The sequence below is a fragment of the Poecilia latipinna genome, unplaced genomic scaffold, assembly GCF_001443285.1.
Source record: "Poecilia latipinna isolate Pla-1442-1.1 unplaced genomic scaffold, P_latipinna-1.0 Scaffold4707, whole genome shotgun sequence".
Classification (NCBI taxonomy): Eukaryota; Metazoa; Chordata; class Actinopteri; order Cyprinodontiformes; family Poeciliidae; genus Poecilia; species Poecilia latipinna.
This window is the reverse complement of record NW_015117323.1, coordinates 1-19,655: the sequence shown is the minus strand read 5'-3', so window position 1 is coordinate 19,655 and position 19,655 is coordinate 1. Positions and strand designations below refer to the sequence as shown.

At 38.7% G+C, this 19,655-nt stretch overlaps 1 protein-coding gene across 1 annotated transcript; it reads left to right on the top strand.

Moving 5' to 3' along the window:
- Positions 1–56: 56 nt before the first annotated feature.
- LOC106942944 (collagen alpha-1(XVI) chain-like) lies at positions 57–19,308 on the top strand (the record flags this gene model as incomplete). Its single annotated transcript, XM_015026298.1, has 6 exons — positions 57–193; positions 10,909–10,977; positions 11,627–11,744; positions 16,926–17,049; positions 17,777–18,058; positions 19,228–19,308. Coding segments are annotated over exons 1-6 (750 nt in total), but the record flags the coding sequence as incomplete, so codon positions are not given.
- Positions 19,309–19,655: the final 347 nt, after the last annotated feature.

Genomic DNA, 19,655 nt, shown 5'->3' with positions numbered 1-19,655 from the left:
AACAAGATTTGACATTGTTGACTTTCACTTTTTTTGTCTTCTTTTCTCTTCACCAGTCAGCCGGCGGCCGAGGGAGGAAGAGTTAAGAAGAGGAGCTGCTTTCAGACGGGTTAGACCATGTGGCTTCTGTGCTCCTCCCTGACTCTGTTGGTCGTCAGTTTCGGATCATGTGACACTCTGACGACACAAGAAGGTAAGTTTCAAAGTTTCCAAGTCGTGGCTTTTTTTCTGTCATAAAAAGAACCAGCGCGGCATTTTAGCGGTGACCATAATAATTAACAACCTTTAAACTTTTTCATTGTATCACCTTACAGCAACAAGCTTCAATTATGTGCTGCAGTTTTATGTGCACATGCAGCGCATATGTTGTGAAGTGGAAGGAAGGAAAGAAATGGTAATAAAAAATGTAATTATGTAATTTTAGTCAGATAGCCCTAAATGCCATTAACGTCAATCAGTCAGAATTCACTGATGTAAATATGCTGTGGTCATAAACACAACTGCCCTGTGCACACCTCAAATGTTTAAGAGAATGCTAGTGAACAAACAGAACTGTGAAGACCAAGAAGTATGCCAGTCAAGAACAGGGTTAGATTAAGAGATATCTCAAGCTTTGAAAGTCACATAGGCCACTGTGAGACCTTCAAAAACCGTCATATAAGAATAGGTGGTGCAGCACAAGTGGATACCTACCAAGCCTGGGCTATCCACCTAAGCTAACAGGTTTGACAAGGAACATATATCAGAGAATCAGCTAAGGAGCCCCTCGTAACTAGAGAAGCTGCAGAGTTCCACAAGTCAGTTAAAAGAATCTAAAGAATGAAAAGCAGTGCCGTTTCTTTTCATTTTGCATGCATGGCTGGCAGTGATTAGCTTCACGGTTTGTATTTGTTTAGACAGGATTGAATGGGTTGGGCAGCAAACTAATCGCTCTAGTTTCCAACTTATTTCTAGTATTTGTTGTAACCAACCTAGACTGTGATATTAATCTCAAAAGCTTTGTAATAATCCACAGGTTTATCTCTACAAGCTCATGTGTAACGACAGCTTTGGTTAAAAATCTATAAAGCACATTTTTATTGACGTTGAGTTGCTGAAGCACATTCTACCTAATGCCCGAGCCATACGGTGTCTATTTTTGGGATAGCTTAGAGATAATGCTAGATTTTTTTGTCTGAAAGAACAACGATTTGGATCCTTGAAATTACAAACTTCAATTCCAAATCAAAGCAATAGTTGCTCTCAATTAAACTGACCCACGCACTGCCTGTGGTAGGTATACGGCCGATGGGGTTTCAGAGAAAAGTTCCAGAAGACCGACTGAGTTGTTTCATGTTATACTCTTACAATTTACTACCAGTGGGTTAACTTGCCACAGTGCTTTCAGCTGCTCTGTTTTGCTGGGCTGCTCACTTTTTATCTGGACTTCAGAGACAAGTATGTCTGACGTTGTGCTCCCAAAAATGTGAGGGTCATAAAACACTCACCACTGCTGATTGTAGGCTCAAAGAAGCAGCGGTAAGAGTATCTTCCTTATGACTTCAAGCAAGCTAGCTTTTCTTTCTGTCCGTCTTTGTATTGCTGGCCAATACTAACACAGAATCTACTTATATTTTTCATAGACATTGTGAAAAGCATTAGAATAAATCAACCTTACTTGGATGCTTTAACACAGGTTAATGTAGACTTGGCCCAGTCCACTCAGCTCAATTAAACCAGTTTTCAGTGTTGTGAGGCTTCAGGAATTTGTATTCCCAGTAGGTATATCTGTATAACTTCAGGTAGGTAAAGGTAAAGCATTACTAATTTAGTAATGCATTTCAGCAACACTCAAAGTTCCGAGTGTCATGAAATGCATTAACAATGAAAGCAGCTAAGTACACCACAGTCTGACCTACGTATCTTGCAGCAGCAAGTGAGCATAGAAAGAAAATGTACTCTGCTTAACAAGGCATATATATGTGGTTTATGTGGTTTTTCAGAACATCTGAGACCCTCATTTATAAACAAGTATTTAGATTCTTCAGTAGTGCATGTAAAATGTCCGGAGGCAAAGTTTTTGTTCTTTTGCTAACGACATGTTCGGAACAGTCGCTCAGGTTAAAATATTTATCCCAAAAAATGTTATTACAAAATCTTTAAAAAGAATAGCAATGACCAAAATATGATAGAAGTATACAAGGTTGCTTTGTCTAGCAGAGGATGCACACCATATTGAGAGCCTGTAGTCCCATGTCTACTCTATTTCCTGCCAATCTACAAACGATTGTATTAAAGAATGGTTTAAATTTGAAGCTGGGTCATAATTTTAAACTAAGCCTTAACTAAAACCAATAGTCTTTAAATGTCTAGTCTAGACCTTCTCAAGAAGTTGACTGCATATGGAGTTGGATGAGAAATGCTGGATAAATGCCGAGCTCTTTTAAAAGGAAAACGGAGTACTTTTCAAATTTAAACCACATTTCGCTGATCAAAACACGTTTTGCTCGAGCTAACTAACTTGTATCATCTAACGCGGCGTGTCTGTGTATGCCACTCGAGTCTCAACCTACAATAAAACCCATGTAATTACAGCTCATCCACTGGTTGACAACACTGCGGCAGTGGAGAGGCACCCGTGTTTCCCGTGTGTGGTTGTGTTCCTCTTCATGAACTGCCAGTCATTCTGAGGTTACATATTTTATATGGGGGGAGAAAAAAAATAGATCTGTTCAAGTTCTTGTATTCAACTTTCAGCTATAGTTTGATATAAGTAACAGGGTTGGAGAGAGTGTGTGTGTGTATGTGTGCCTACATATGCTTAGGCTGAGTTTGTGTGAGAAGAGACAAAAATAGACAATCAAGGAGGCAGACAGGTAAAGATAAATTTCTTTTGTTGTTTTGTATTATTTATTTATTTCCCCTCTGAACTGTCACACTCCCTCATCAGGCTGTCAGTGTGTTCTCGGAGGCCCGTTCTGTGATATCACCCGGGGGTGTGGGTTAGCAATCCCCTGGAACTTGTGGAGCTCTGAAGGAAGCTTTTGTGGAGGAGATGGTGCCCCTTGGGAGAATATAGTCGGTGCATTTCAGAGACTGAGTCAGCTCGCAGGTCCCCTGAGTCTTCCCCTCCAGTGGTTGGAAGAAAATGCTTTTTCTCCAACATTTTGTCTCGGGAAGCATCACATACACACACACACGCACACGCACAACATCCCTGCTTCCTTAAATCATCCAAATCCAAATTAAGCCGTAATTTGATTACTCTGTTGCCAGAAAGCAGATTTAAGTATAACTTGTGCTCGAAAGTCGAGCCGGATGATGAAAGCGACTGTTCCGTGGCGCATCAGACAGTTTGCGCAGCAGGAAGGAGAACGATTTCTGTATCGATTTGCTTTGTGTCTGTTTCCTCCTGTCTTTGTGTTAGCTACAGAAAGGCTGTCTGTTGTCTGGTGCTAGTGAATTCTAATAGCCTCGTTTGTCAGAACAGAAGTTAAAGATGGGGAGGCAGTCAGAAGCAAGAACAGAGATTAAAAATTCTAAATGTGGTTTTAAAAACTGACATACATGAATGTTTTTTTTTTTTTTTTTTTGACTAAACATGTTAGCATATCTTAAAAATACAGTCAACATCTCTCCATAAATGTTTTCTGTTGTGAAGGAGGGCTCATCATGTGGTGAGAAACTGGCAGGTCCCCTATCGTAGTCCGTCACACGCGGTCAACATGGCCTTTCCCTGAAGAAGTTAATCTTTTACTCTGTTCTGTGTTTTATTTAATTCTTCAAATACCACCCAACATTAAAAGCTTATGAAGTCAATTTGGCAGTACTCTCAGCTAGCAGCTGTTTCACAGAGCCAGAGTAACTAAGCTAGCAATGCTGCTGAATGTATTTTTTTTATGGCTTCCAGTTTTTATTTTGGTTTGGTCTTCACAAAGCCCCAAGATTCAAAAAAAAAAAAAAAAAAAAACAATTTACCTTTGAATGGTATCTATTGTCTCATGTGTAGTGCTTGCCATACATCACCAATAAGTGTGTGCCCTGCACTTGACAGTAAATCAGAGAACCAGCAGAAACTGCAGACGTGCATTTTAGTTTTCTCCCTATGGTTTCGCCCACTGATATCCAGTCAGGTTAGATGTGGAGTTATTTTAACATAAAACTATTGATCTGTGTAACTTCGAACGTTCATTTTCTGGTATCTCAGTTTAAATTCCAGCTAAGGGGAAGATGCACATAAAAATGGTTAGAGAGCTATCCTTAGTCCGTGAACACCGTTGAATAAGTGATCCTTGAATATCACGTCTTCGCGATAGGGTGCTCTAAAGCCCGCCACTTTTCATATTTGATTATCTCGGCAGTAAAGAATTTAACATTAAATCCCACCCAGAGCGCGGTGCATAAATTTGATCAGTAAATGGCATACAGCATGAGTTAGAAACAGACCTTTTCACATCTATTTTTACCCTATGGATTTGTGAGTCACATTCGGTATATTTTAACCCTGTGCCAGTTTCACTTAACTCTATGTAAATGCTCCCGTAAACAGGCACAAGGGTTCGTAGACGTTACGCGTAAGAACTTAATCTCATTTGTTAAACTATATTGATGTCAAAGGCATGTAAATCTGTGTGATGAGTCGGCCTATATTCATGTGAGCTTGTGAGTTTAAACTGAAAGCATGTAAGGGGCATAGAAGGGGAAAAAACGAGTGAGCTCATCGCCCTGGAGGGCTGCGTTTAAAGCCTTTCCACTCCTCTGTGCTGCTGAAAAAAAAAATAAAAATAACAGGAGTGTTCAACTGTGCCATTAGTTCAAGAGTCAGGGGGGCAAGTCAGATTCACGCTGTCGATCCCCTTCTGCTTTTCGTTTTTAAATTGTTGAACGTGGCATTTATTTTATTGCATTGCCCGCCATCTCACCGAGCATGCCTCTTTCTTTTACCATATGCTGCATTTGCCTGAACAGATTCGAGCGTGGAAGACTTTTCCATAAACTTTGGCTTCCTGCAGATCAGCGGCACAGCCCAATTATCTAAGAATTCCACTTTTAAAGTTTATTGAATAAGTACCAAAACAGAGACTGTGAATACACCTTTGACCTCTTACACACGTGGTAACTGTTAATATTTTGTGTAAAAAAAAAATAAAAAAAAATGGCATGCTCAAATTCTAGATTTTTAATAGATAAATGAAACGCATGTAAGGAAATAAAAGTGGAGAAGGAGGGGAATAAGAAGGATGAGAAAGTAGGAAGAAAGGGTTCATTGAACAGGGCACAAGGAAAGGAAGACACACGAAAGAGATGGCCTCATTAATTAAGAAGGAAGGGCACAAGGAAGCAGGGACTGAGGAAAGAAAGCACACTGGGCAGGAAAGACACAAAGACACAAGAATAAGGGAAATAGAGAAAAGCACCAGAAGGGAAGTAGACATGAATGGATGGGAAGAAAGACACTAGAAAGTGAAGACAAAATGAAAGCAAGAATGAGGGAAGGAACAAAAGAAGGGCACAAAGAGGGACAGTATACAGGTAGAGGACTGACGAAGGAAGGGAACGAGAGAGGGAGGGCAGTGGGGGAGATGAACACGAAAAAGGAAACAAAGATACAAGAAACCAAAGAATGAAGGACGAACAACACAAAATGAAGCGAGAAAGAGAGAATGAACAACATTATGACAACAGGATAATTATTAAATTGTCCATTTTCTATTGTCTTTTTCCATCCTTAATTCGACCAAGAAAAAAAAAAAACCCTCAATCACTAACTAAAAAAATCACTCTAGGACTCAGACCTCTAATCTTTCAAACGTACTCTCACTTGACTTTAACCTGTGCGCTGTCCAAGCTAAGTGAGGGAACATCAAAAAACGGTATTTTACCCCTCTAAAGATGTAATGTCAAGATTAGTTTTTTAAAATTGGCAAGAAAGACTTATGGGATTGGGGCATGGGGGCGGGGTGCCACTCAGCAGTTTACTGACTGACTGCCAGTGTAGGATCATTACCTGCTTTGGCAAGGCTTGAACACAACCCATGAAAGAGGAGGTCGAAGTGAGCCAAAATCGCCCAAATCTTTTCAAGGCTACATGCAGTTACTAGCAGGATGCTGGCAAAACCGCTCAAACTTTGTGCTAATTAGCTTGTCAACAAGCAAAAGCTTTGCCTTGATCTCTGCTTGAGGGGAAATGGGGTTCAAAGAATGTGGCGCGTCCTCTGCCAAACTGCTTAATGCTGTGAAAGTCCCCAAAATATGTTTTAGCCTTTGACTTATGTGGAATTAGTGTTTTTCTACCTTCACTGGGAGTAACTGTCTGTTAAGAAGAGGCTATTAATTCGGTTCCTAGTGTAAGAATGAAGACCCGTAGGATCTAAACATATCCACCCAAGCATACTGTGTCAAAGCATAGTTTCTAACGTACAGCAATCAACATTCACAAGAAGAGTATTTTATCACAATAACCACTATTGATTTCTAATCTGTTCTGTTTTTGCTTTGGTTAGCACACCCACAGAAGCTAATTAACTGAGGGGCGGCCAGGTCCACTCAGGTCAATCTTTCTGAGCAAATGTTCATTAAACATATATAAAAAAGACAATAGAAAAGACAATGTTGGATTCTGTCTAAACAATATTAATTTGTGGTTTAAAAGATGACATGTTGGCAAGAAAAAAAAAATCAATAGTTGTGTTAAAGCTGGTTTGGATTGATTTTAGGCTAAATTTTGATGGAATCTGTGGGTAAAAACATAACATTTATGCCAACCTAAAAAAAAAGAAAAGCACTGACTAAACTTAAACAGTCGTAATTAAGATGTTTTTGGATGTCCAATGGTTGGAGTAAAGGTGTTCATGGAGCACAAACATTATCATGAGATCATCAAATACACATGTATGTAACGAGTGATTATAAAAGAGGGTCCATAGCTCCTTAACTTGTGTGGATCTTCAAAACACACAACGTTATTGTGTTAGAGAAGAGGATGACTTGGATAAAGCAAAGGGACGTTGACAGTTCTATCGCTTTGTGTGTATTAATCTTTGGGAGATCTTCAAGGTCCGATAACCTTGAGAAAAGAAGATTCATTTTTCAGTCTCCAAGTATTCACGCAAACGATTAACACAAAAATGTCAAACGCGATCGAAACAGTTTTAATGATAACAAAAAGAAGAAAAAAGTGAGAATGATTGCGACTGTTGCTAAAATATCACGTGCTGACACAGTTTTTTTTTAGTGAAGTATAATATTTATTTTTGGCCAACATTACCTTTCTGGTAACACAGGTAACAGCTTTCACGTGAGCCGATAAGTCTTTCTCAGCAACAGATGGGGAAGGTGGAATGAGATACTGCGGTATTCTACATGCAGCCAGAAAAAAAAAAAGAAAAAGAAAAATCTCTGGCACATTTTCTGGCATCTCATTAAATGAACTTTAATGTGTATTCACTCACACAAAATAGAATAAATCCATATACATTATCTCCCATATATTATCAAACTCATTAAGAGATTTAATTGGCATTTAAGTGGTTTAAAAAATCATAATTTACGATAAAATTACCAATAAACTAGAAACCAGAAATTAATAATCGTTTACTTTTAAAAGGAAAAGTTTGATTTAATTATATTGGCAGAAATTAAAACATTGTCCCTTTTCCTTACTTTCTGTACAAAACATGTGGCCTGTCTATTGAATGCATTACTGATTCCCAATATTCAATCATATTTGCTTAAAGATATAGCTTAACATTGTTTGCCTATAAGGTTGTTAGTATTTCATCTATTTCATTGACACCTTTTTTTTAACTGCTCAGTTGGCTAAATCTTTAAGCTAGCAAGTCAGCACCCCTAAAATATGCTAACATCATACAATTTAATAATTAAATTAGCTAAAATATTAAACTCCACTGTATTGTCACTTTGCTACCTTCTCCTTAAGAAATCTTAAGTTGGTTTCTATGAAATATGTCTACTCTAATTTTTGTAAGAGCAGGTTCTTAAATGCTTGTGGCTCATTGCTATTTAGCTTGACAAGCGAACTTATCATAAAACCAACAAAAATCAACAGAAGGCTTAGAAAATATAAGCTCCCTCACAAATGACGGGTTCCCGTTCAGTTTTTACCCCTGTTAGCTATTGATGACTTCATCACAAATCAGAACACCATGGTTCTAAAAAAAAGTCTTAATGTTTTAAGGTGTGAAGACTTTTTTCCACGTCCATCTTCTCTGCTGTCATTTGTTTCTATTCCTCCTTATCTGTTGGCCTGTTTAACTTTTTGTGCCATCCGCTTTTACCTTCAGCCAGAATAACCCTGTGTCTGGCAGATCCTTCATCCTCTCTTTGACAGATGGAAATATATATATATATATATATATATATATATATATATATATATATATATATATAAAGAAAACAGATGAAGCAGCAACAGAAGGTAGATCTTGGTGCATCTTTACTTGAGAAAAATAAATAAATCTGTGGATCAGTGATGTGAAAAAAAAATGCATGGGGATATATTTTGTGTATTTAGGCTGCATTTTGGGCTGATTTGACAGAATGTTTTTCAGGATAGTTCAGATATACTGTGTGTTAGTTCTGCGGCTCAGAAGACTTCAAACCTCTATCTGATGCCCTGACTGCGTCTAATGATCAGACGTCAAGCCGGATTTACTGTTTGATAGGTATTTTTTTTCACGCCGTGATTTGCACTCGTAGACGGCAATAATAAAATGACAGATTGTCCCTTCAGACAGGATGACGTGTGCTTCGCTTTGAAACACTGTCTTTGCTACTTTGAAGCCCAGATGAGCAGAACTGACGACGAGCGGTGAAACTTAAAATATTAATAATCGGATCATACTCGCGCAAGCTAAACGCATGTTGATGTGAAGTCAGCTGTCACAAATCAAAGGTATAGTAGTTGGCCCTCTGTAACAGAATGCCTGCTTGTTCAAGACCAAAAATGTTTCTTTTCTGGGGAAAAAAAAAAGATCTTCTTCCATAATGCACAGTGAAGGGAGTGTCAGAAGTATGAGGTGGTTGTTCTGTTTTTCTTAGAGAGTACTTTGCTGTCAGTGATTCTCTACATATCTAACAACGATGAGATGATGTAAGGCTGTCTTGTTTAAATTGGCTTAAACCAGAAATTGACCTTGTAGAATTGTATCAGGCTAGAGACACCAAAAAAGAGTCTGTTTCAAAAAAGAACTAGGAAGATGAAAAACTAAGTCAGATCTCTGATTTAAAGCTTGCATGATAGATGTATAAAATACAAAAGTGCAAACAGAGAACGCAAACATACTGACAAATCTAAATTTTTATAAATAAGCCACTTTTTAAAATTCTTGACCTTGGAAATGCTTTCTTTAACATTCTACATTTTTAATACAAGATTCTGTTGAGTGTGTATAACCAGTTAATATCTGGTTAAAACTGTGTGCCTTCATTTACTCTAGTTGGCCCTGAAAGCAACTGTTAAGTCTGATGGCTAATCCTAGAGACTGAAATGGGCTTCTTCTTCTTCTTCTGAAAATAATACCAGTCTCAAAAGTGTCATGGTGTTTCATTTGACTTTCTTAAAAAAGCTTTTAAAACATTTGCATTGAGTAAATAATTACTTCAAAGCTGATGATCTTCCTGTGTCACACAAGTACTGGGATTAGGAAATGCAATGTTTGTACAGTAACTGAATTGAAAGTGAAATGGTGTAAAAATAAAATAAAATAATTATTGTCAATTTTAATAGATATGATCACATTTATTTGTATGCTGTCATAAACTATAGCAGCTTATATTTGATATTTAAAGTACTGATAAAATAATAATAAAAAAACAGCTTATGAATTGACTCATAAAACGCGTTATCAAAAGTTATCAAAACTGATTGTTTTAGGACAGATTTCAATAAAACATTTACTGTATAAATGTAAAAAATAGTCTTGGAATAATTCATTGCTTGACATTTTACTTAAATTAACCATTTAAAAAAATGTCTTTGTTTTCCATAAAAACTCTGAAGAAGGCGTACATAGCTGCCTTGGACTTTTCAATACAATCGGTAGGTGCAATCTGCAGCACTTGGATTTCTAACCAGAAGGGAAAAGATAACAATAAGATTTGACTTTTTTACAGCAACAACTTTGTTAGCAATGTAAAACTCTTAAGAATATCCAACCCTTTCACTCAAATGATTGTTGATGTGAACACAGCCTAGAGAAAACGGTTCTGTTTTATTTTAGGTTATCACATTGTTCCATCTGCTCCCAGATTTTTTCTTTTTTTGGGAGCAAAAACAAAAAAAAACAAGCATGCTTGATGGTATGGCTTGGCTCAGGGCCACTGTCCTTGGCCCCAAAGAGATCAAATTAACCGTGGATCACAGTGTTTCAGAGGGTCCGCGTCTACCTTTACAAGTTGTGGTTTCTCTAAAAATCTTACATCTCTTACCCCCCTGCAGTCAGTCGGGCCGCTCTGACAGGCAACACTTTACTCTGCAACCTCCCCCAACGGGGTGAGAACACGTCCATCAAAATGAGGCTGCCGCGACAGACAAGCTGGGTGCTAGACAACCTGTCAGATCAGGTTGTGTTCCACTCTGCACAGCTTTGCCTTCATTTCATCGGCCTGTCTGTTTTTTTTTTTTACACTTATTTTAACTCACTTTCACCCCCAACAGCTCCTTCCATCTTTCTTTCTTGATAAATATTTCAAGCTCCACTCAAATTTATGTTTGAAGTTGCCAGTTCACTCACGCTCACAAACTCTGTCCATATCACTCAGAAAGATGTGTTGATGGTTTCTTTTGGCATTTGTTGTCAGATGACTTTCTTTTTTTTTTTTTTCCACATCTAAAAAATGCTGGACATTTCAGGGATTTTCACCTCTGCGGCTGTTTTTTGACGCTTGATGTTTTGTTTGTTACCGCAGGTGTACAATGCCCGTCCTTACAAGTGGCTGAGTGGAAGTTTCCTCGGACGGCCAGGCAAAACATTACTGGTGAATTGGACAAGCTTATGTACCCGTACTGAGAGGGCAAAACGAGTATCGAACATGTTGATGTTTCTTTCAGTGAACAGATTTCAATGGTGCTGTTGACTTTAAATTCACACTGTATGCCGAAATTAACCCAAGTAGTTTATAAATACAAGAAATCACAATAAATAGCCCCTGAAAATTAAGTTATGTGAAATGTTTTGGAATTTACACTTCATGGTTAAATACAAAAGCTTTCTGCAGTTTGTTTTCTGACTACACAGTATCAGACGTCCGAAGATACTGTAGCTCTTTAACCTGTCATGGCTATCATGCTTTTGGGACAGCTTCCATTAAAGAGGAACAGGATTTATTTCTAAGTACCAGCAGATTTTATGTATGTTCTTGCTATACTTTTTTTTTTTTTACATCTCATTCTTTTTATCTGTTCAATAGTTCTTTCTCTTGTCCTCCCATCTTATTATAAACAACCTAGTTTTGAACTAACTTGTCGTAATATTCACCCATAATATCTGGACATTATGTCAACAGGAGTATTATAATAGTCTTTACTGAAAAAAGCACTGATGTGTTCAGTTCGTATTTTGCCCAATGTAACAACAATCTGACTTTTATTCTATTTTTGCCTACTGATGAACTTCTCCCACACCAGGTTTTAATTTGGTGAGGCGATTCTCCTTGCTCAAAGAAACAGATGTCAGAAAGCTCCGCAACCCCCGAGGTTCTGTCATCCTACGCCTTGGCAAGGCGTCACTCTTGCGCCCAAGCGAGTAAGTCCGTTGTATATCTCTCTCTCCCCTTTTTTTTTTTTTTTGTCTTCTTCTTCACTGCTTTGCTTCCTTTCCCCAGCAGGGGAATTCATCCGGCACAAATATGTTTTGTTCAGATTTAAGTGGAAGGGAAGGAGAATAAAAGTTAAATTATGTGCAAGATTTCCCACACTGTGTGGGCACAGAGTTTGACAGGCTTTCTCTTTTTCACATCCTTCTGAATGTACCCTTTAGCCGTATCGGCTTGTGAAAGTTCACATGTCAGCGCTGTCTAAGGGTTATTACATGAAGAAGCAAGAAACGTTGGCCAGGCGCTGATTGAGTTTCCAAAATTACCACTGTTACTGGCTTGTAAAAGTGAATTCTTACAATCTATTTTATTTTATTTTATCATTTTTGGGGGGGATTTAACCACATCTCTGCATTAAAACAAGCTTGCATAATGAAATTTCATCCTTACTTGCCTTGGCAGAATCTGTAGGAGTGATGTCTTAATTAGTAGGCATGTTGCAGTTGCAAGCCACAAAAAAAAAAAATCAGAAAAAAGATTTATCAGGGTGAGGATTAGGCAGCTCCATTTTAGAACATGTTCTGAACTTGTTTTCTGGGCACAATTTTTAGTCATTAAAAAACCAGCAGCATGAGGCTTCCTTTCTGTGTAGCTATGTCTTTATACATTTAAAGGTTTTTTACTCAGAGGTTACTTGTAGAGTTGACAAATGCTTTTAAGGGTTTTGTTCTTTGGTCTTTTTTTTTCCCTTCCTTGTACTTTCCATAAAATGTTAATGTTATACTCCCCAATAATAAAACACTTTATATTTTTATTTTTTTTAGAAATTGCCAAATGGGTCTGCTCAGAGCTCGAAGTATTTTATCACTCTGTGTTTGGATGTGATGTGTGAACTCGCTTGAAGATGAATCTGCCTACACAACACATTTTTCACGTGAAACATATTTTTTTACTTTTTATCTTAAGAGTCACAAATATTATTTGTCAAAATCCCGGCAAGAAGTATTTCTTGCGAAAGGAGAGAGAAAACACGCACAGAACTCTGTCACCTCTTAGGAAACCAGAATCTGTGTGGCAGAAGAACAACATTTCAAGATGTTTTTGTTTTGCTCTCAAGCATATGAGGAGAGCACAGAAAGGCTGCGCTACGTCTTTTTCATGTACGTTTCACTGAATTTTGTTTTGTTTCTTGAGGTTTTGATGCCTCAGATAAATTTGTCTTGCATATACATACAAAAATTAAGAGCCCATTGCACTGAACCCCACCGAAAACCTCCTGGTTATTCCACCAAATATTGCTTTCTGAACTCTGCCTGAGTTAAAACATTAGCATTGCTGTTTCTAAATGAATATTAACTCGTTTTCTTTGCATTATTTGAATTGTTGTTTTGACCTTTTCTCATTTTCTGCAAATAAATAGAAAATGTTTGCTTGAAATTTCGGAAAAGTAGAATAAAGGTTGTTCATAGAATAAAAGAACAATGTTCATTTTACTCAAACATATGCCTATGAAAAGTAAAATCAGAGAAACTGGTAATTTTATGTGGTCTCTTAATTTTTTTTTCCATGTATATGTATATAATTAAGAAAGGAGAAGCCATGATGCTCTCCACCTATTCTTTCAGAGTGCAGTCTCTATGGCAGGATAATAGGATGAGAATTGACTTACCCGGGCCTGAGACTGCACAATAATGGCAACGCTCAGTAAAGAGATGAATGACATGACACCAGTGCTCAGCCGCTTGTGTTATATGAGAGACGACTACAGCAGTCTTGCAGAAAAGGATCCTATAACCATCACAATGGCAGGCTTCCAAGGCAGGGATTTTAGCATAAAGAGCCAGTGGGCAGGTTGTGAGATGATACACCCATACTGACTGCAGAACTTGACTGCGCTTCATAAACGCCTCACCATCAGACCGGGCCGTTTCTGATCGTGGAAGATCAGACCGACAGTTTCTTTCAGCTGTAAGTCAGTGTTTCCTGTTAGACATTGTTGCAGGCAAGGTGAGTATGGATTTATTCATGACAGGAACTAACAAGGGGGGGCATTGAAAAAATAAAACCACAAAAAACAAACAAACAAACAAAAGAAGAGCAGCAAAGCTCCATCTTACTAGGGTAAATGAAACCGTTACCCAACACTTTAGGAGTCGATGCCGGTGAATTCCTGTTTGAGTGAGAGGACCATTGAAGTGTCAAGGTGCTGCACTGGTGTGTTGTGATGAACAGCAAGTGGAGTCTAGAAGTGTAGGTCTTAATGTACTTGTCTATCTATGTCCTGACTATCGTCTGCAGTCATTAGACACGGATTATGTGCTAAAGAATAAGAACCATACGAAGGTGGCAGAAATGAGCCTCATCTTATGGTTGTTGAGCTCACCTTAGAGACAGATTAACTCTCCTCCAAGTTCCCTTGGAGGGGATATTGTCCTTTCGAAATGATTAAAGCTCAGACGGCTTAGGCAGCTGATTACGAAGTCTTTCGGATGCCTCAATTTTATTTGTTTGTTTTGTTAGGCTCGGCTGGGAGGAAACTTTATGGGTAGATCCAGAAAATGCTGGAGAAATTGCATATCCCTTCTGGACTGAGATGAAATGGAGAGGGATGTGTTGGCTTGGTTTCAGTCTTGGCCCTGTTCTCCCCTACATCCTCATTTCGAACTGAAGACTGACAATGAACAGTTACCTGACTAGAAGAAAGCTAATGATGCAATTAAATATGCTTGCTATGAGTTAGAAAGGACTACAGGAACAATAAAAACAAAACAAAAAAAAACTAGATTGCACCAAGAACTAAATAAGACTAAGGAAAACTCGACGTCCTTCGTTAGTCTTTATATCTTACTCAGTTTTCGAGGTTTTTCACTTTTGTCAAGTGACATTGAAGACACACGTCAAATCTCACCACAGGGATTTCAGTTTTCAGCAAATTCATATTTGGCTAAGTCTAGGTTTATTTTTAATAATCTGAATGTGATGCTTTTAAGCCAGTTAAAGATATTTCATGAAGCTAAGATAACAGCTGATTGGGTGATAACTGCAGGTATCTTCACAAACAGCTGACTCACTGTAATTTCATTTATATCAAAAACATCCACTCATCCATCCTGAGAGCTGTGCACCACTATGGAAATAGCGTAAGGACCCTGCTACGGATTAGGTGTTTGTAATTTGTTTAAACTTCACAAAGGAAAGAAACACAAAGCATTCTAGCAACAGGGAAAACCTACGGCATGTAAAGGCATTTGTCAGCTGTCTCTTTCAAACTGAGTCCGCTTCTTTCATGTGTCAGGTACTCGCTGTTTAACATTCCTTCTGGTTAGCTCTGACTGAAGCACTAGGAGACAGAGGCCACAGCAAGCAGTGGATCCAAGCACACTAAGAAGTCTGCATACAGGTGTCGATATACCTCCCCAGTTAATATTCGGTTCTTAAGCAAGAGATCTACCGTTTTATTATCATATTTCCTCTGTTGTTCTCCTCTCCTGTGGTTCTTTTTACTAAAACAAGAGAGGAAGATGTAAGTTTGCCTGAAATCTGAGTCAGTCTGATTCATTCTGGGTGATCTCTTCTCGGAGCGTCTGTTTCAGGGATTTTATTTTTATTTATTTATTTATTTATATATTTTTTAATGACCCTGAATGTAACAGGCAATGTTTCAGCACTTCCAACTTAAAAAAAAAAGTCGATAGTTTTTCTGAGTGGTTTTGTGCCCTGCAGCTCATATCTCTAATCGACAGCAAAACAACTCTGTTCTGAGCACGACTTTTTCCCTTTCTCCTCTCTGTCTGTGGCGCGTTCTGTCACATTTTTTCCATCTTTTCTTTATCTGCTTTTCCACCCACATTCTTTAATTATGAAAAGCTAAAACTCCTATGCATTTATTTGATCCCTCAATGTATTTTAAAAATTTTTTTGTACCTCTCTGTCCTTCTTTGTCTTCTTTCTTCTCTTTTTTGTTCAGTGTTTTCTCCTTCTCACCTTTTTCCCCCTCCCGCACTCATCTTCTTTGTTTTGACGTCTCGTACTTGCCTGTTTTCCCTAGGATCCTACCTCGCTCATAAATCAACGTCACCCAACTTCTAGGAGTAGGAGACCAGCTGCCAGCATCAACAATTCTGTGTGCGTGCAAAGGGAAAGAGTTGGAGTGAAATAGAGCAAGGGAGAATATTTCAAAGTTTTTACCGACTCAGTGAGGAGACATTTCACTGGTCTCTGTCGTGAAACCCTCGTCTCTCAATATACCCACACACCTGTATGGATAGTATTTGTGTGTGTGAGTTTGCGTGTGTGTGTGTTTTGAATTTGTGATCTTAGATGCCCTTGACTGAAACCGAAGGATGAAGCCCGCCGGACTCTTTCTGCTATGAAAATTAATGCCAAGGGGTCAGACACAGCAGCTTTGCATTGTGCTTTATGGGTATAATTCAAAGCCAGGCCAACAGAGTGTCTGGAAAACGGTGTATATATATTTTTAAAAAATCCTGTTTCTGTTTGGGAATACAAACAGCTGCAGAGCTTCTAAAAAACTCACGTTTTTCATAAATTTACAAATTATTTTATTGATTTGTTCAGTTGGTTGCTTAGAAATTTTACTTCAACCTGTCTTTTGTCTAAAGTAACTCCTTGAGATCAAGCTAAATACTGTCTGAAGGGTAAACGGAAAGACAGAATTGCCATTGATCATCATTATTGTGAAGAATATAAATATAAATGATCTGGACTTTTGAGAGGAGTTTTTTTTGCATTCATAATGTCTGAAAAAAGATGACAGATGTGCTGATCAGTACTTTATTTTATCCCTGGGTAATGATGCGAGTTGTTAAAGAATCGGCTTCAACAAAGTCCCAGTCTGATTCAGTGAACATATTTCATACTTCATGTATTTTAGAGTGGCCAAAAAAACTTGATTTTTTTCAGTATTTAATATCATTAATCGAAATTAAATATAAAAATGTTTTAAATTGAATATTGCATGTATTTTCATGTGTTAATGTAAAGTGTTTTATACTTATTTATGTTTTAAAAACATTCCCAGCTAATACTGAAATGAAATATTTTGTTGGGAAATAAAAGTAGGTATTGATGTGTACATTTTGTTTTCCTGAATGATTTCAATTAGCTGGCAATCGTCGCGTATGTGACGTTTCCTAACCTCCTTGTTCCAGTCAAGTGTTCCCTCACGGCTTACCTGACGAGTTCACGTTGATCTTCACCCTGGCTTTGAAAAAGTCTGCACTGAGGGACACCGTCTACCTCTTTCAGATATCGGATCAGCGGGGATATCCACAGGTGCTGCTTGCTTCACACACTCTCGTTGTCCCGCAACAGCCCTCTTTCCTCCCGTCGCCACACATCCCCCCTCTCGTTTATACCCTATCCATCGATCGCTCACCTTTTAATCATCTAACTTTTCTTCCGCGTCTTTCTTTTTTGTGACCCTCTCATCACTTTTTGCATAGTCATCCACTTTCCCTGTCGATTTTTTTATTTTTTTTTCCCCTCACGCGACATCTTTTCAATTCTCTTCACCCTTTCATCCCATTTGCCTTTTGTCCTGCCTTATTTGTTATTGGGCAACCCTTTCTCCTTCTCTCTCTCTCTCTCTCTCCACCTCTCTCTTTCTCTTTGTCCGTCCTACCTCAATCATCTCCAACTATCGTCTTTCATTCACCTTCATTATTATTCATATGTGTTCCATGATGAAGCACTGGAGTCCCTCCGAGTCTCGATAATCGCTACGAGTCTGAGGCCAGATTTAAATGCTTAGTGTGTATGATGGATGGAGGCAAAGTTGCCTCATTAGTTGTGATTGATTGGCTGCACTTCTTGTGTGCGTAATTAATGCCTTGCTTTACTACCTCGTCTTTGATGTGTCATTCTTCGGCGCCGCTTGCTTCTATTTACGAGTGCAAATTATTCTTTGTTCAAGCCGAGATAACTTGAGATACAATACGTTTTTATGTAGTGTTTAACTTCTTACCCCTTCATAACCGACTCCCTTCCTCCCTAACCGAAGCTCTCAGTGGACTTCAGCGCCCCCGACGGCACCCTGACCCTGCGAGCCAGGGGTACCGACCCCGAGGCCGAGCTGGTGAGCTGCGTCTTTAACGGCGAAGGCGTCGAAGCCCTGACGGACCTCCAGTGGCACAAGCTGGCCCTCAGCGTGCAACGCGACACCGCCTCCCTTCACGTTGACTGCAACTCCATCGAGACGAAGCCCCTGGAGCCCCGAGGCGTCCTGCAGACCAACGGACACACACTGCTGGGTGTTCGGGCCTCGGATGCCGGACCGGTGCAGGTGAGAATAACTTCTCCAAAACCTCCTACAATAAGATCTGAATGGTAATTTAATGGTTGGCTGCGGACACTGCATTATAAGCCTTTACCTTTTAGGGCTAATAATACGTTTCGTTGTGGGCTAAGATCTACTATTTTTTTCCCCTCTAACAACCAACCAACCCTGAAAATGAAGTTATGTTATTTTCCAATTACAGAGAAACTTTCAAAATTCCTATTTCAATTTGTGAAATCTCTAAACCTAAAAAATAAAAGTTCCAGATGTTGGGAAGCACACATTCGAGGTGAATTTCAATTGATTGTTTTTGACTAAAAATGGCCATCATACTTTTCATGTTTGTTTTAGTTTAACTTCACAACTACGCACAACTTTGTGTTGATTTACCACGTCACATCCCTGTTAAGCACACTGAAGATATGTTTGTATAGTGACAAAACGTGACAAAGGTTTATGGGTTTTGGATATGCTTGAAAAAGTTTACTTCCACCAAACACAACATTCTTCCAAGCTTTAGAAAACAGAGGGAGATCAATTGAATTCTTAAGGCTCTATGTTAAATTTGATGTACGGTGACTGGCAGGTGTTCAGTGTATTAACCAATGTTACAATTTAAACAGATCGCTACCTTTATCAGATGTTTGTGTAAGAAGCAAAGACGTAAAAAAAGTGTTTCTCCTGATGAGTTTACAGGAACGCGGAATAACTCATTTGGAATAACTCACAATAAAATCCCTTGCCACACATTACTAAAGTACACAGTGCACATTTATATTAAATATAGTTATTGATGTGATTATGCGAGATATGTGCATTTTGTTTAATGTACGGGATTCTAATTTGAATTTGATTATTACAGCAAGACTATGGAATAAATCAAGATTAAGATAGGAATGTTAATGAAAAGCAGGTTGGCTCCTTCGTTGGAATGCAAAACAGATGCTTCGTAAGTGTAGAAAGGATGGCTCGTACACACACATGCAGGTGAAGCTCTCAACAAACAGCTTTCCAAATGATTTGTTTGAATGGAAAAATTAATTGGCCTTTAGCCATGTTTACTGCCTCGCTTTAACTTATAGCAGAAATACAGCCGCGGACGCGTAGCCCTGAATGCAAAGCACCGTGTTAGTAATTTCCTCCTCTCTCTTGGTTTTTCATGCTCTCTTCTCCAGATGGATGTTCAGCAGGTGATGCTGTATTGTGACCCAACGCTTGCAATTGAAGAGTCCTGCTGCGAGATCCTCGGCGCTCGGGTAAGACAGGAAATACTTTCTCCCTGTGAATGACACAGAAACCGATTCAATGCGATGCAGACATTTTTTCTATTCCTTACACATGAATTGTTATGTTGCTGTTTGAAATATAAATGGAACTTTAACAGAACAAAGACTAAATTGGCTTTGTCTAATAGAGAAACACTGAGAACCAACCAGTCTGCTAAAGAGTTAAGGAAACCCATATTGTATTCTACCCTAAATGTTGTTTTTACTCACCCAGACCAGTAGGTGGGGTAAACATGGAGTATGTCAGTGGTTCCCAAACTTTTTCTCCTGCGCCCCCCAGCGGTTTCCAAACATTTTCTGGGCCCCCCCTATGGATT